This window comes from Oratosquilla oratoria, chromosome 11 (assembly GCF_046742065.1).
Source record: "Oratosquilla oratoria isolate Oo_2021 chromosome 11, ASM4674206v1, whole genome shotgun sequence".
In the NCBI taxonomy this organism is placed as follows: Eukaryota; Metazoa; Arthropoda; class Malacostraca; order Stomatopoda; family Squillidae; genus Oratosquilla; species Oratosquilla oratoria.
The window spans coordinates 50,649,809-50,664,808 of NC_134787.1; the positions used below are offsets into that span (position 1 = coordinate 50,649,809).

General features: G+C 45.5%; 1 protein-coding gene across 10 annotated transcripts in view; it reads right to left on the reverse strand.

Moving 5' to 3' along the window:
* The window catches only part of LOC143029817 (uncharacterized), a 123,748-nt gene that overhangs the window by 31,213 nt on the left and 77,535 nt on the right, over window positions 1-15,000 (reverse strand). For 6 of the 10 annotated variants that reach the window (XM_076192859.1, XM_076192856.1, XM_076192858.1 and 3 more), the window contains one exon: window positions 7,005-15,000. This exon is cut by the window's right edge and continues 53 nt beyond it. The exons of 2 other annotated variants lie outside the window; for them this stretch is intronic. In XM_076192859.1, the coding sequence (XP_076048974.1) occupies window positions 14,523-15,000 (478 nt within the window). In that variant the 3' untranslated portion in view covers window positions 7,005-14,522. Of the gene's footprint in view, window positions 1-3,070; window positions 6,632-7,004 lie in introns of those variants that run through there. 2 more of the 10 variants (XR_012966881.1, XM_076192862.1) reach the window with 2 other exon arrangements.

Below are 15,000 nucleotides of genomic sequence, written 5' to 3' on the forward strand. Positions count from 1 at the left end.
CATTATTACTATTATCATCATTATTATTATTTTAGTCACAGGCTTTAACCTTGGTACCTCGTTTTTCGAAATTTGAATCAACTTTGAAAATATTACTTGAAATTCTTTTACTTTATGCATGTCTTCATTGCCATTTAAGCTTTGATTTTTTTCTTTTTACTTTGTATTTTCAATCATGTTTATCCAAGTCTTTAACAAACTTGATCTCTCGATCTGAATATTGGAAAAAGGGGAAAAATATAGGAAATAGACACACACAAGCACGAACGCACTCATTCAAGTGCAATATATATATATATATATATATATATATTTATATATATTTCTATACATATATCTATATATATATATATATATATATATATATATACATATATACATATTTATATATACATATATTTCTATATATATATATATATATATATATATATATATATATATATTCATCAGAACAGAATCCGACTCCCTGGGATGGCCAACTTTGCTATATTAATTGGGCAGAAATCAACAAAAAATATTTGTATCACGTTTATTCATGAAAAGTATCGTCATGCACAGCCTTGCCAAGTACTTGCGGTAACATCACATCAATTCGAAAGCACCTTTTCCTCCTCCTCCTCCTCGCCCCCAACGTTCATCTCACTTAGTCTCGTGTTTCCAAACGGTCGCATTTCCGCTTCGTCGACATGACGTCACGGAACCAGCGACCAATGATCACTCAATATTCATCACAATATGCGTTTCTGTCTTGATTCTGTGTCAACGATGATGACTTACGTTACTTGATCTCCTTCTGCTGGGGTTGGTTCCACCCCTCAAATGCCCAAAAACAGAAACAGGAAAGGAAAAAAAAAAATATGCTAATCACGACTACAGGATGTCGCGTCGCCGTGAGGGTATCCTGCTGGATATATGTGCGTTCGTGTATGTGTGTGTGTGTATTCACCTCGGATCTGCTGCAGCCTCTTTTCGAGACAGCCAGACACCACCCTACGGCAGTGAGCTCAGAGCTCATTATTAGCAGATCTCTGGGTAGGTCTGAGACCACTCACACTCCACACACCGGGAATGCAAGGTCACAACTCCTTGACTAACGTCCCGTACCTACTCGCTGCTAGGTGAACAGGGGCTACACGTGAAAGGAGACAAACCCAACTTGTCTCCGCCCGGCCGGGGAATCGAACCCCGGTTCTCCGGCTTGTGAGGCCAGTGCTTTACCAATCCGCCACCGGGCCGTGTGTGTGTGTGTGTGTGTATGTGTGTGTGTGTGTGTGTGTGTTTTCCTGCGTGCACTTATTTTTTCTGTGTATACTTGTGCGTATTTATCAGGTCGTTGTGTCGTTGGAAATTGCTTTGTTTCCTTGTTTGTATGTTAGCAGCACACTAGGTATTTCTCGCTAGCATGCTACTTGCTTTTGTACTTCGTTTGAGTAGCAACGACTTCGGTTACGATTTTTTTTCAAATATCCAAATGTCAAATTGCTTTTGCGTTATATAGTGAGAAGCTGAATGACGTACCATGAGACCTATACGAATGTTAGACACATTGTTGAGATGTTCTTATGCAAGACTAGAATATTGTAATCGAAATTGTTTCTACTCAAACGAAATAGCAAAAGCAAGTAGCATGCTTGTCTAGTGCGTTCATTCCATCTATTTTTCTGAAAACGAACGCTTGGACTATTTATTACCGTTAAAAAATTTCAAATTTAAAATGTGTCCAGTCGTTCAACCTCTGCACAAACTTATTCCCGAAGAACAACTTTCTTTGGAAATTATTTTTATATGGCAGACACATCATCTTGGTCCCTTTTAATTTTGTTTCGTTTTTTTTTGTTTTTTTCTCCAATGTCTCTTCGTATCCAAGTACACATGAAGCTCCCTTTATAATTGAATCTCCGAGTTTCAAATAATTTCGTGAATATTTCTTTTTTTTTCGATTGAACACTACACATACGGTCTTCTCTTGCTTACTTGGTCTTTAAGTCGATTTTCCTAGGCGCTGTGAATTCTAGTTTTTCTTCTACGCTTTTCAAAGTCCTTTTCTCTCAATTCGTTGTGTGAATCTTTGGCTCTTCGTACACTAAAATTGTTGCTAAATCCACTTCTAATTTTCTGATTTAGGTATTTAGTTGAACTACATCCAATTGCAAAGTATTGGTAGATTTTTCCCTTGTGTGTCACAATTCTAGAACATCTTATGGTCAGATCACCCAAGCTCACTGACACCTTTCCTAATTAATACCCATTACCTGCATTTCGACGCCCTTCAGCACAATTAACCCCATCTCGATTAACCTAACATACCCTTATTACCAAGTAACCATCAATTTATTGTAGCTACCACAAGGCTAATCCTCACTTACACCCGACCTCACCGACGGCGAGGAAGCCGAACACGTGACTAGCGCCAGTACCGACTCTTGTGCGGTTCCCATCATTTCGGAACGAGTTCCCGTTTTCTTTCAACAACTCCGCATCGTCTCAATCTGCACCATCACCTCGCATCCAAAACCGCCCTCTTAAATTCCTCCATGCATCTTCTTGCGTGGTACTTTAGCAAACGATTTCTCACAGTCAATTCACCAACCGTTTTCCTGAGGCGTCTGTACACACAAACCTCTATAACTGTCAACACCTCAATTTCTGATGAATCCAAGATACCAATATGATATCGACTCCTCCTTGATAGATCACACATTCCACCCTCGACTTCTTCTTAAGTGTCCACGATACTAAACACGCGAACAACACTGGTCTACAACTAATAGGATCCTTCTTGCTATTTTTGTAACTGGGAACTACAGTATGTTTGCTTGTTCCCATATGAAAGACGTCTAGCTTCTTAGCTGTTGAATACTGTAGTGACTGGGTAGTATGTATAATACACGTGATATATATATATATATATATATATATATATATATATATATATATATTCATAATTATATATATCCACACACACACACACACACATATATATATATTATATATATATATATATATATATATATATATATATATATATATATATATATATATATATATAATGAATATTGCAAAACTGTTTCTCCTTATTGTTCTATCACCCTCTGATCAAACATACAACCATATGTGTGTGAATGTTCGTGAGCGTGAGTACGCGCGTGCCCTAGCCTGTTGTGTGTCGTGTGACTATGTGTATTAGATGTGTGTACATATGCACGCTTAAGCAAGATCATAAACGTGTGTAGGTGTAAGAATGTATGTGCACATTTGTGTGTGTGTGTGTGTGTGTGTGTGTGTGTGTGTGTGTGTGTGTTGTCTAGTCAGTTACCTTCTTACCACACGATTTGTGCCCCCGAAAAATCGAGAGAAAAAAATCACAGACGACTTCCTATTATCACGCCACGCAGAGTCGATAACGTTAAAATTATCGCATATGACTAAACACTTTCTACAATTAACAACTGCGCAGTGGGCATATTACGAAATAAAACGACTTTGCTACATACTGTGTTTATCTTTTCCTAATTCCTCAGTGTCAAAACGTAGTGTATTAAATTAAATTACTACTACGTCACACTTCGTCTTGTTTCATATCTGTGCAGTGTTTACACATAGTGTCTAGAACTAATTGGTTATGCTATGTCTGTGTTTATCTTATTCCTACGCTGCGCTAATGCGTAGGAAATGTATCACTAAATCAAACGATTGTGCCCGAAGCGTTATGATTAGTTTATCAAAGCGTACATGGATTGTGCTCTACACTGTAGATTCCCATAGTAGATCGCTCACAAGCTCAGTGTTTCGATCAGAACGACACCCAGTCTGTCTGTCACCGTTTTCTTTGAGATCTTCTCGAGATGAGTAAACGAAATTTCGGGTTCCAAGAGCAACGTACGATAATGAACCTTATTTGCTCTACGGATACGGTTACAAATCCTAAACCCTTTCGCTGCCTTCAATGACTTTAACCTCAAGCATACCTCGATTAATCATTTCGATGCATTTTACAAGTTTAAGATTTATTCTAACCGCCCCAGACAACTCTATTCGTTAGGTTAACCCCACCACCCACCCAACCATCCCAGCGAAAGGGTTGAAATGCTATTTCTTAGGCTTCACATAGATCGTTCTGGATACCAGCTTTAAGGCATACAAAAACAGTGCGACACCAAAGTAAATCTTGTCACAACGGGGAAGGAGAAACACCTACGCCAACAACCGTGTACCAAGTGGATATGCTTCCTCTGTCCGTTGTGTCTCGCTATGACACGCGACACACATGTCGAACGTCACGCCGAGTGAGATCAGAGAGGAATGCCCTCTGCAAAAGGATGAAGCTTTTCTGGCGCCTGAGGCAGAACCTCTACAGCGCCCACAGATCGAAACAACGGTCCACTTCTACAGGAAGATCGCAATGATGCTCGATACCATGAATAGGATAATAAATAAGGAACAAAGGGTGATAGTAAATTGCGTACACCTGGAGGCTCAGCTGTCCTTTACACTAAGTGAAGGGATACATTATCATAATAATAGTAATACTAATAATAATTTATAACAATAATAATAATAATAAAATAACAGGTACGCAAGATGAACCTATAACGAATAAATCAAGACAAAAAAGCCCAGGAATACATGTAATGCAAAGAAATGGGAAGCAAATGTCAAAGAGGAAAGGGAGGAGGAGGAGGAGGAGAGGTTTAGAAGGAATGAAAACGGGGAGTTAGAAGGGGATGACGAAGGAGAAGGAAAAGATGGTGGTGGTGGTGGTGGAGAACGCGGTTGAGGAGGAAAGCATGGACTGACGCGGGAAATGATGAGATGGGAAAGGTGTATATATAAAACGGAAAGACGTGAGAAACGATGAACGGAGAATAGGAGATGTATTAGAATTACGTCAACGATGAATTACCAGCGCTTCCATCACGCACAGGAGGTACCGTACGAATCACATGGGAAAGGAAACTTCTGGGGGAGGGTGGGGAAGTAGAAAGGGTAACGCGAGGGTGGTAGATACGGAAAGTAGATCGTAGAAAAGAAAAGGGATATAGTTACAGGAAATGGATGAAACATTACGAGATGAAAAACCAGTAAATTGAGGAAGAGGAGGAGGGTACAGAAGGAAGATAAGATGTGAAGGAGAGGAGGGGAGAAAGGAAGAAGGGAGATGAAAGACGAGGAGGTTAGATAAGGAACAAAAATTACATGTACGAACAGGACATCATAAAGCAATGAAAAACCACCTTTATTGACCTCAATGACGACGGCGACGATGACGACGACGACGATGACTACTACTACTACTGCTACCACTACTAGCTAAAATAGGCCTCCCCACTTCGTTTCGGTACAAAAATCGAGATAAAAAAAACAGGAATCCATTAAGGTGTTTGGTATTTAATATATAAATATATTTCCTATACTTCTACGCAGTTGATACATTCCTTTGTGCTACTTCAGGCAACATTCAGACTATCCAACTTAAGTCAGTCTACAGCCAATAATTATATTATCGCAGGAGGGGTATCTACCCCATCTCGTTGTGTCCATATTATTTTAATAAAGCTACGACCGAAATGCCCAATATCGACCTTTCTCTCCTCACCTACTTCGTATACATCACATTTTTTATATAAACACAACCACAACTATCTGCAATCTGCTAGGGGTACACCTAAGGTGTGACGTCATCGACATCCCGGCATGTGATTGGTTTGCAGGAACACATCGGCCAGCCAATGAACGGGACAGTAACTGGTCCTCCTCGACTCGTCGACCAGATCTTCTTCAGACGCCGAGTTTCAGTTCGGAGGTCGTGCTTCGAGGTTCTCCTTGACGGCCTCACCAAGCACCTCCTTGGCGTCCCGTTTCCCGCCAAGCGACATGACGTCATGAACAAGGAAGAAGAGACGGGGTGGGGGAGGGGGGGAAGGTGTGGGGGCGGTCACACACGCAACCAACACGTCCTTTGGTGAGACGGAACAGCTTCCCACGTCACCCTCCACTCAGGAAGACTCGTCCCTTATCCCTTAAGGGCCACCTATTGAGGACGACGGCTATAGCCCTCAAGTTTCACATCTACCCAAGTGTCTGCACAGCTGTGTCGGGCTGCGATGCGACTGCCGACTCAATGTTGACCTCGAGAGAGAGAGAGGCCCCTAGCCCAAGGGCCTCACGAGCTCCTAGACTCTCTTACTTAGTCAAGGCCGACTGCCGGTGCCGCAGGAGGCAGTGACGGCAATGCCAAGTCGGAGGTGGAAGAGGCGAGGTGGTCCTCGAGGTCTTCCCCTCTGTTCCGGAAAGCGGTGCTGGGTTCCGGGTTGCCGCCTCCGGCAGTAGGCAAGGGCCGCCCGGTTCCTCCTCCTCCACCTCCACCACCACCACCACCACCTCCTCCTCCTCCTCCTCCTCCTGGGCCTCCGTCTTCAGAGAGCCTTGCTGCGCAGACTCGCTCGTGTTTGTAGTAGTTGCTGCAGTGATTAAAACTTCTGCCGCAGACACGGCAAGTGTACGGTTTCTCCCCTGTGTGGATGCGCAAGTGATTTCTAAGTATCGACTTGAAGGGGAACACCTTGGCGCAGAAGGGACACAGGTGCGGACGTCCCAGCCTTCGCACAGCCGACGCCGCCAGCACGCCGCCCTGAAACACGAGCCTGGCGTCAGGATCACAGCCGCTCTTAGGAGGGGGTGGGAGGGGTTGGAGAGGAGCGCCTCCTGAACCAGCACTTTACAAATGTGATTCACACACACACACACACACACACATAATCGCACTGCATGATATCGACGCCGTCCAGGGCGAATAGGGGGCATGCCATACCTGCCCTTAATTACCAAGGTCAAGAGCCAACCTAGGCTGAAAGGAACTTGCGCATACCGTCATCTGGAGCGAGTGGGAGGGTGGGGGGGGGGGGCGAGTAGTAGGTGTGTGAAGATTGAAGACATGGGTGACGGAGGGGAAGGGCTGGAAGTGGCAGAAAACAAAAGAGGGGATCAAAACACAAAAACAGCCGTTTGCAGTCTCTCATATCTTCATCAACTTTATTTCAACCTAATTACACAATTCAATTAATTTATATTCATATAATCATGTTTATACATATATATATATGTACCGTAAATAATATTCTGAGGCTAGGAAGGCGACGCCCGCGCTCAATCGTTGACGCGGATCTACAAAGCGATATGACGTCACAATATGGTCGTCTGGACAACAGGACAACAGATAAATTCTCTAAGAATCAACGCATTGTGGCGAAAGCAGCGCTTTCTCCAATATCACAGCGCCGATGCACAACGTCAGGACGCTAGGCCCCCCCCCCCATCCCTCCCAATCCCCCCCCCCTAAAAATCTTCGTTTCAAATTAGCTAAGCTTTAGGCTGGGGCTTCATTGTAGTGCATGAACAACTCGATAAAATGACCCTCCCACACCCTTCTCCCGCCCTACTCACCTCCTGGGAACAAACACCCGAGGATGTACATTCTCAACGATGCCGAAACCGTTAACCCAAAGGAAAAGGACAAAAAACAAAATTGCAGTGGCAGTATTATCACTAGATACAGTGTACTCTAGTTTCCATATACACACGCGCACGCACGCACACACACACCACACACAAATACCCTCAGGGTATCTACCCTGAGTTTCCATAAGCTAAATCGCGTGCATCTGTGCTGAAGACGAGGCCAGCTCAGCCCAAAGTCAGCTAAAGAAACAAAGTAAACAAATTGCAATTTTCTTTTTCTAGAATAGCCCCCCACCCCCACCCTACCCCTCCGCCGCCCTATTCCAAAGCGCTAACAATGTGCAAAGCCCTGCAAGCCTACGGGCCTACAAGAGGGAGCCAAGAGAAGCCTAACGCGGACCAAAAAGGGTCCAGAGATGACCTCCCCCCCCAACCCACCCTCTGAGAACTCTCCGCCTGACTTCGATCTGAACCCCACCAGGGCCTTTTCCCTCAACGATCGACACATTATGCGGGCGACAGAGTAATACCCAGAATAGTCTCTTTGTAAAGCTAGGACTTCCTTCGAGAGGTATAGGTGGGAGGAGGGAGGGAGGGAAGGGATCGTTGGGGGCGCCGGCCCTCGACACCAGGCTCCTGAGGGAGCCCTCGCTTTCTTCCACTCCCGCCTCCCGGCCATCCTCCCCAAGTCCTGGCAGTGCAGTCGCCACGCACCTTATAAACAAGGCACAACATTTGCAGACATTAATGTTAACCTTCAACACCATTTCTGGGAGACACACACACAAACACACACACACACACATGCACACACGCGTCGCCGTTTTGTACACCGTATTCTCTCTCCGTGGTTGCAACACAGGGAAATTATTACTGATAAGTCCACAGCCTATATACAGATTCGACCCTCGCCCTTCCCTATAGGGTGAGTCCGGATCTTTACGCGTCTTTTCCTGCCCCCCAAATCCCCTGTCTCGCATCTATTTTTCTTTTCCACCTCAAAAATCTTCTACCTTTACTATAATCCCATACACTTCGATACCTTTCGCTCTAGACCAGTGGTTTTTAACCTTTCTTGGCAGCGACCCAAAATTTTGCACAAATCAAGCATCGCGACCCAAGCCTACATAGATATACATTGAAATTTCAAAACACTTCAAATAAATTTTCTGCTTTGGAGTTTTTATTTAATCATGGTCTGCTTAGAATCCTAAAACTAGGCATCATGTATTTTAATTATTACAGTATATAATTATAATATATTTGTAGTGGGAAAATAATTATTTTCTGCAAACCCTTAGCGACCCAATAAAATGGCTTGGCGACCCAAATTTGGGTCGCGACCCAGGGGTTAAGAACCACTGCTCTAGACCTTTCCCAACAGAAGATATAAAAAAAAGAGCTTCCCAGTTACACCTGACGATATGACGTTATAAGAACATTGGGAGTTTTTCTAAAACGAACCGACCGGTTCTTATTTTCACTTTGACCTGTACTACCCAAAAGCTGATCTTCTTGAAATCCAAGAGAAGTGCAATTACCCCCGGAACAGCTTCCAGTCCTCTTCAAACTTGCCCCTTCCATACAGCTGCCCTGGACAGTTCCAGGGAAGAAGTAGATATAACAACAACGACAAAACCGTCAGGAGGTCCGAGCCCCTTCGGTTGCTCTCCCTCCTCCAGGTATATCTTGTACACCTCCCATTCACCTCGGCGCTACCCCCACCCTATCGATCACAAGCAAGGATTCCAATTCTAAATGCTAATACCAACTACCCACATCCTTCACCCGTGCTTCCCCCCCCCCTCCCTCTCCCTTCCCCTCAGGGACGGATGGACACGTTCCCCCACCCCTTTTCGTGCCGAGTGGCACAGTTACTTTTATCCTGGTTTCATACCAGACTATTCTATTCATCTTCCTGTCAACCCCTCGGTTTTATAGCCTCTCACGACTGACTCCATCCATACCGCGTGGCACTCCCCCCCCCCCCTATTCTAAATGTCGCCTGGTTACACCATCGATCTCAGGGGTCGAAGACAAAATGGTGACCGCCGGGGGGGAATAATAATAATAATAATAACAATAATAATAATAATAAAAAAGTGCCAAACGGTATAGATGGGAGTTAAAAAGGAACAGACCTCACCTTCCCGCTCTGGCCCGTTTCCTCTATCACAAATCGAACGTTCCTTTACAAAGATAAAACTCCTTTCTTCCCATCCTCCTGTTACTTGGCTCTCTCCGAAAGTGGCCCTTTCCCACCCCCCTTGAGCTGATTAACTACAGAACCCTGGCGCCGAGGACATTGACTACTGATTACAGAATAAAAATATATATATATATATTTATATATCCGGCAACATAAAATACTGTGACAAAACCAATCGTGAGAAATCTAAACCGGGATTGGCGCTGTCCTCTTGAGCCAAGAGCCCAGACAGAACCTTTCTCTTTTTTTATTTTTTTTCGGCGCGTGACCCTGCACCCTCCCCCAAGTGTGGGGGGGAGGGCTATTCTCTTTATTATTCCCTACTAACAAGGCACTATTCCGTTCCCCCACAGGGCACCGTACTCCCCCTTGCAAGGAAAGCCTGTCCTCACCCCCCCCCCGTCCATCATGACCCTTTTCTCCTTCCATGACACTCCTAAGATCGGGATGATTACGTTTCCCTCGTCACATCTAAAACCCGTCCTCTTAGATCATGGGAAGAGGTGTAGGTGCACATGTATATATGTGTGTGTGTGTGTGTGTGTGTGTGTGTGTGTGTGTGTGTGTGTGTGTGTGTGTGTGTGTGTGTGTGTGTGTGTGTGTATTCACCTCGGATCTGCTGCAGCCTCTTTTCGAGACAGCCAGACACTACCCTACGGCAGTGAGCTCAGAGCTCATTATTAGCAGATCTCTGGGTAGGTCTGAGACCACTCACACTCCACACATCGGGAATGCAAGGTCACAACTCCTTGACTAACGTCCCGTACCTACTCGCTGCTAGGTGAACAGGGGCTACACGTGAAAGGAGACAAACCCAACTTGTCTCCGCCCGGCCGGGGAATCGAATCCCGGTTCTCCGGCTTGTGAGGCCAGTGCCTTACCAATCCGCCACCGGGTGTGTGTGTGTGTGTGTGTGTGTGTGTGTGTGTGTGTGTGTGTGTGTGTGTGTGTTTCACCACCATGGTCTTGGATCACGTGTTGGACTCGTGATCGACAGCTATTTCCCTCCCGGAAGAGCTGAGCTCATATATGACCGACCAATGGGTAATGCTGCGACCACACACACACACACACACACACACACACACACACACAATCTCCCCGCCCATGAGAGCGATACTGAAATTATTTCAGCCCTGGGAGGGATTCGAACCCGGACCGCCATAGTGGCGGCCGGGAACTCTAACCACTGCGCCATCAAGTCGTGTGTGTGTGTGTGTGTGTGTGTGTGTGTGTGTGTGTGTGTGTGTGTGTGTGTGTGTGTGTGTGTGTGTGGGTGGTTGGGCATGGGTGTGTATGTATGTGTGTGTGTGTGTGTGTGTGTGTGTGTGTGTGTGTGTGTGTGTGCGTGTGTGTGTACGCGCACCCACAGAAAACCACTAAGAAATTAACTAAAGACCAAACGTTTTCGTCTATTAAGACATCTTCAGGGCAAAATTTGACATGGTAGGAACCCAAGTAGGCCAAAGACCTCTTCAACCGAAATCTATCATGATAATGAAATTTAGAAAGCACAAAAATCGAAACTTATTATAAAATTGTCTTACTAATAACCTGACATAATAATATTCCTGTCTAATACAGAAATACAGTTTATTAATCTCCAAGCATTGTATTTGTCTTTATCATACTTGAAATCTCTGACATGCACAAAAACACCAATAGATATCCGACCTTGTTCTTATGCCGATTTAACCTCGTCTTTATATTTTTACATATTTGACCAAACCAAATCCATTTACATGGAGTGCTGATAACAAAATCTCCTTTATTACCCGAATATTTGTTTTCCTAAAACGAGGTTCCTAATTGTACTGGCATTTTTTAAATACTATATTGATATAAAATTCCTACATTCTAGAAGTTCTTGGCAGAGTTCCCTAGAATAGTCTTTATTGTGGCCTTTTTATATCATCTTGTCAATTTTTAGTGCTGTTTTCTTGCCCTGAAAACGTTTGGTCTACAATTATCTCATTTCCTGGTTTCCTGAAAATTTACCAATCGTTTTGTGTGTGTGTGTGTGTGTGTGTGTGTGTGTGTGTGTGTGTGTGTGTGTGTGTGCGCGTGTGTGTGCGTGTGTTCATACGTCTTAACCTTTTTTGGTCTGGCGCTTTGCTTTGACCACGGTCTACAAACAGCTCACTTCGGAAAGAAAACTAACGACATGACGTCACGACGCGAAACGCCTTATCACGTCATATAGTTCGTTTACTTTGCAAAGTGAACTGACCTGTTCTTATTTAGACTTTGGCTTACACCGTCCACTTGTGGACTCTTAAAGGAGACCTGTCGTCTAACAACGTATCTCCCCCGACTAACAGAAGCTATATTTCTTCAAATATAGTCTCAAATCTTCCTTAGGTTACCATTTATCACTCCTAACAAGTCATAATATTCGCCTATCAATATCCCCTTTACTGCACAAAGTACAGTCCTTTTCGGGCATCTCTTTTGAAGTCCGGACACAGTTCAAAGCCCTCTTTTTTGATATGGCAAGTCTTACCAATAAGAACAGCTCCCTTCCCAAACTCCTCTTACCTACAAGGCATTTTCAACATCTACAACTTTCTTACCCATGTGCCCTTATCTAGACAACTTTCCACATTATTTATCAACATTTTATCCAGTTTTCCCTTTGGGCCATTTATACTTATTCCTGCTCGACGTAGAAGATCTGATATGACAACAATACATAACAAAGTCTGTTGCACGACACATTTCAAAACGGCTCACCAACAATGGTCGCACACAATAAAATCTCTTCTCTAGATAAAAAAAATTCTTAATATGTATATGATAAAACCTCTTCTCCCACACACGATCATGACATTCAACACATTCTTTCACCAATATATTTTAACATCTCTATATCTTGAATCCTTAACGGCTATTTCCAAAGGAACACCTGAACCTCAAAGTCTCACTTATTTCAACCAGTCCCAGGCGAGCCTCGCCACAGCAACTACGTCACAGCCACCATCAACAGCTCCCTTGGTTTTCAAATGCACTTGCAATCCCTGATTTACGAAGTTCTAACTTCTCAAGAGGTTCTACATCAAGTCTAAGTACACAAAATCTGTCTACGTTTGCTGAACATGTCGTTGGAGTCGACATGACGTCACGCACTCCTTAGAGTCGACATTCTCGGATTTGGGACTTGAACAGAGCGACTTGACGTCACTCAAAAGCCCCGCCTCCCTACACTTGAACAGACTTTGTATATTGACTTTTCATTGCACATTGTACTGATTACGACAAACTGAATAATTCTATTAATATAAAGAACCTCCATCCAATGAAGTTCTGGTCCTACACTCCCTAAATGAAGCGAAGAGTTTCTTCACTATATAAGTATTTTTTCTTAATCCTGATTTTTTTTTCGAATTCATTTTATAAAAAAGAAATGTAGAGAACATCTTCGCCTCGTTTAGAGTGTAATAGTTACCTGCCCTCGTTCCACCGGCAGAGCTACAATTACAATACCTTCCCTTCCTCCTCAAAGACACACACACCTTCCATTTTCTAACATTGCACTCTACAAAACCTTAGTCCACCAAATGTCTTTCCACCAATCATTTCTAGGACAAGCCATGATATCGGCTCCCTCTCCCTCTCTCACCCACTCACACACACACACACACACACACACACACACACACACACACACACACACACACACACACACACACACGACCAGCCCTTCATTTGTCCCCCTCCTCCTCCTCCTCAGTCACTACCCTTAAACTTAGGTTTATCTGTCTTTTTGTTCTTTTCTCCTTCCTTAATTAGTCCATGCCCCTCCTCCCTCTCTCCCTCCTCCTCCTAAAATTGTACCTTTGCGCCCTCCCTTACTTCTGTCCCTATCTATACTCTTCCCTCGCTTCCTTGTACCCTTGAACGAGTTCACCATTCCTTCCACCACTAACTGTTCACCTATCCCTTCACTAAGCCTAGTCCCACTAAAATATTCCTTATTGACAGACAACCCTTTCCAGACAAGAGCCCACCCCCATCCCGCCCCGGCCGAAGGCTTCTTCCCAAGACCCAATATCCTCTCGGTGCTGATGTGTGAACTCTTCCTTTTCCTCTTCCTCTTCTTATTCCTCATCTCCTCTTCTGCTATCTCCAGCGACACACTGGTGCTCACCATGGCAATCACACAGACAGACAGACACAGACACAGACACAGACACTACAGGCCGTCGCTCCATGGCGCAGTGGACTATGGTGTGAACCATGCACAGCTCCAGTGTAGGTTCGAGTCCTGAGCACTTACTGAACTTACCCACGAAACACACACACACACACACACACACACACACACACACACACACACACACACACACACACACACACACACACACAACTATATGTAATTTCCCAACTGGGATGAAACACGACACTCCGGTATAACGAATTTAATCTTCGCAAGGCTCTTCATTATGGTCTCCCTCCTGATCGACAAGGCCTTGCTTCTGCTGCTGCTGCTGCTGGCGGTAGAGCTGTTCCTCCTCCTCCTCCTCCTCTTCCTTCTCTTCTTCCTCCTACCATTCACCGCGGGCATCTTCACTCTCTCGTTGCCCCCTTCCCAACTCTTCGTGACCTGAGGGAGGCGTCGGAGATGTTGTTGCAGCCTACCTGAGCCCTAAGGCCCACATGCACGCCCGTCCGCATGTTCACTCCGCCCGCCCGCCCACAGGCCCTCGCGACAAGCCTCGTCCTACCAGAGGGCCAAGAGGGGCGCGTGGAGAAGCGGCGGGTGCTGCTGCTGCGGCGGCGGTGGCGGTGGCGGCGGCGGCGGCGGTGCTGCTGCTGGTGGCGGGGGAGGTGGCTGCGAGGGAGGACGTGGGCGGTGTCACGGGTTGATGTAGTGTCTACGGACGTGGCGCTGGTAGTTACTCTGTTCGTTGAAGTCCTTCTGGCAGATGTGGCACGAGTACGGCTTCTCTCCCGTGTGGGTCCTCGTGTGGCGCTCCAGCCCCCACCGCGTCGGGAAGGACTTAGGGCAGTACGCACATCCGAACTTCCACTTCCGGCGACCGTTCCCCGGAACCCGAGAACTACCACTCACGCTACCGCCTCCACTACCACCTCCGCTTCCACCACCACCGCTACCACCACCACCACTACCAATACCCGAACCGCCGCTACCGACGACCACGCTCCCATCTCCTTCGTGAGCGTTCCCTCCCACCGCAGCCGCCACCGCCGCCGCCGCCGCCATGACGGTCCTGTTGCTGCCGCCGCCGCCGCCGCTGCTGTTGTTGGTGTTGTTGTTGTCGCCGCCTGCCCTCGCGCCTTCGCCTAACGCCGCCATGAGGTCGGCTCCAAGC